The sequence below is a fragment of the Solanum tuberosum genome, unplaced genomic scaffold (genome assembly GCF_000226075.1).
Source record: "Solanum tuberosum cultivar DM 1-3 516 R44 unplaced genomic scaffold, SolTub_3.0 scf00292, whole genome shotgun sequence".
Lineage (NCBI taxonomy): Eukaryota > Viridiplantae > Streptophyta > Magnoliopsida > Solanales > Solanaceae > Solanum > Solanum tuberosum.
The window spans coordinates 396,345-399,474 of NW_006239216.1; the positions used below are offsets into that span (position 1 = coordinate 396,345).

Here is a 3,130-nt window from a genome sequence, read left to right on the forward strand (position 1 = left end):
TGGGGGAGGGTGAGTGGATAGGGAAGGGGGAGGGGCCGGTGATAGGGTCGAAGGCGAAGTTTGAAACGCAAAATAATTTACGTTAGTCTAAATTTTTCAACAAGCCATCTGATATAAAGAAAAATAAGTAGTTCTTTCTTTCAAACGTTTTAATATTAGATCATCTTTTGACTAATATATAAGTGGATAGTTTTAATAAATTCATAAATCATAAAATACATAAGCTTAAGCATCACTTTATACGTATAGATATAATACACTATATGTACGCATGTGAACCCCGTCACTATAATACGGTTTGTAATAAAATTCTACTAGTTGGATGGAATACGTAAGTTTGACTTCTTTTTTATATCAATATATTTCATTATTGTCTTATTTTTTTCGATAATTATTTGATTTATCGTTAATTTCATCAACCACAGCCGAAAAATTAAAGAAAGAACAAATTCATTACTTTACCCAAAATAATAATTATAAAAAAAAAAAAAACAATTTCCGTCGGATAATTCTATTTTTTATTACTATACAGGGCCCACTTTTAGGACTTATTGCTCTGTTCCCTGAGTAACCTTCTTCCTCCTCTTCGTCGACGACGCCGATGAACAATGCTCCGGCGACATTGACGATCTCTTCGAACCGACTCTAACAGGCTCCGGCTCACCGGAATTAATCCTCAACGGAAAATTCAGCAATGCACGTGATCCCCGCATGCGAAACGCCGCCTTGTCGTAAGCCAACGCCGCATCCTCCGCCGTCTCATATGTACCGAGCCAAACTCTTGCTCCATTTTTCGCTGGATCTCTAATTTCCGCCGCGAATTTCCCCCATGGCCTCACTCTCACACCTCTATAGTGTTTTCCCTTTGGCTTCGTCGTTGTAGAAATCATCGCAACCGGTGATTCCACTTTCACCTCCGCCGCCGTCTCTAACGGAGCCACAAATTCCGGTAAATTCCATATTTCAGGTGATTCGATTGACATTTGTGACTCCAATTTGACATTAGGGATTATAAAATCAGACGTCTCGAATTCAAATCCAAATCCTTCATTAAGAATATCATTATGAAAAATTTCAGGTGTATAATCAAATGAGTTAGTAAACACATTGGATTCAATACTGTTGCTCCGGCTGAACTCTGAGGATGTTGAGTTTTCAGAGCTCGTTAATGGAGCTTCCCAATCTTCAAGTAAGTGTCTTCTAATTGATTCGAGTATTGAAAAATCATTTTCTAGTTCACAATTCGAATACATCGTTCAATAAACTTCTGAATTTTGGTTATGATTTTTTATATCGAAGCGAATTTATTACAAATAATGCAAATAAAGAGAAAACAGAGGAAGTTATGAGATTTTTTTTTCTGGATTAAAGCGGTGAATGACGTTATTTATATGGAAATTTGGTTCATGCACGGGTGAGAAATTAAATTATTTGTAATGATTAAAATATAGTTTGTTGGGAATTTGAGCTTTCCTTGAAACTTCTAAATGGAGAAAAGTTCTAAGTTTTTGAGAGGGAAATAGAGAGTTTCAATAACCACGTGTTGTATTTGAAAATTGGAAATTAAGAATTTTGAATATTAATAAGATAAAATTATTGATGTTTAAAATGAAAGTTGTAGTTTTCTATTTGTGAGCCGCATTTTTCCAGTAGTTCACTATTTTGTAGTCGATATTTGGACCATGACTTCCATTAAATTCTTTCTTTTACTTTTCGTTAGAATTATGATATGATTGGTGGAGATAAATACTATGGGAGGTGTGGAGGTGAGTTATGGGATAGGCTTGGTGACAATTTGAAGTATTGTATTTGTTCTTTTCTTTCATTTATTGTTATCCTAGTTTCTTATTATTTTTTTTTTTTAATTTTTATTCCTATATACTGCTTTTTTGTACTTCGAATATCATATTCTTTTGTTATTGTTATTCTTTTTTTCTTTCGAATTAGTATGTAATGCTTTCCATCTATGGTTTTTCAAAAAGGAAAATGACTAGCAGTCTTTTTTCGTGTAGGAAAAAATATATGACTGTATAAATAAATACACGATCCTTCTAACTTGGTGACATTCACAAATCACAATATAGTCCTAAAGGCTTTTAGAGTTTTGTATAGAAGGGGGATTTTTGAGCCACAAGTGTTACGTGTGTACCTCTTTTTATTCTAAAAGAATTGTCTGAGATTATTTTCTCTCGATATTTTTGTACACTCTCATATATATAGTGGATTTGTCATCTATTTTTGTGGATGAGTTTGATTGATCGAATCAAGTTAAATATTTGTATCTCTTTTGACATATTTCTCATTTGTCTTCGTACTTATGGTCTTTCGAGATTTACATTTGCTAGCTTCCACATGACACTTGATTATTTCAATCCTAACACAACCTTCCTAATTTCACAAAATAGAAATAAGGTTTGGATACATACTACCTTCTTCAGACCAAGAAACACACATTATATTGAAAATGAGAGTTCATGCATGTTAAGTTTTCAATATTCAGACTCACCCCTTTCATCTTAAAATATCAAAATCTCAATGTTGATACTTGGCATTAAGGTCATCACTACCTTGTTTTTATTTGTCTGCAGAAAAGTAAGATATTTCCCTGGAACAAAGAAAACTTAAACACGAAACTTATAAGTAAAGTTTTCCACTTACGTTTTATCTTTTAGGTTAATCAATACACGAATTGATAGTAAAATAGGAAGTTACACTTGTAAGTTCCTAACAATTATAACATCAACTTGTCTTGTATAATATTCTTCATTTTAATTCCACGTCAAGAGAGAGCCAAAATGTTGGACAAGTAAAAAGGCAAATATCTTATTGGACCCTCAATTGACATTGTTCATTGATTTTAGACAAAAATGAATTTGTCATAGGTCATTGTTTTCTTGTATTAAAAAAACACAAGATTATCCCACTTGTTATGTTAATTAAATTAAGTAGTATACTATATAGCACATGTGTCTATATTTAATTGTTTAGTTCTTATAAATTTAATTATTTGGATTTCTCTTAACCTTCTAAAATTCTATAGTCAACATCAACGATGGCTAATTGGTTATATGGTACTTTCAGGAATAAACTCCTCCTTTGATAGGACTTGTACGCTATATCCTCTCAAATT

The 3,130-nt window shown here is 32.6% G+C and overlaps 1 protein-coding gene across 1 annotated transcript; it reads right to left on the minus strand.

Annotated features, from left to right (window-relative positions):
- Positions 1 to 466: 466 nt before the first annotated feature.
- On the minus strand, positions 467 to 1,433 carry LOC102599644 (ethylene-responsive transcription factor 2-like). Its single transcript, XM_006359177.2, has one exon. It carries the CDS (start codon positions 1,251 to 1,253, stop codon positions 549 to 551), a length of 705 nt encoding a protein of 234 aa, XP_006359239.1. The 5' UTR covers positions 1,254 to 1,433; the 3' UTR covers positions 467 to 548.
- Positions 1,434 to 3,130: the final 1,697 nt, after the last annotated feature.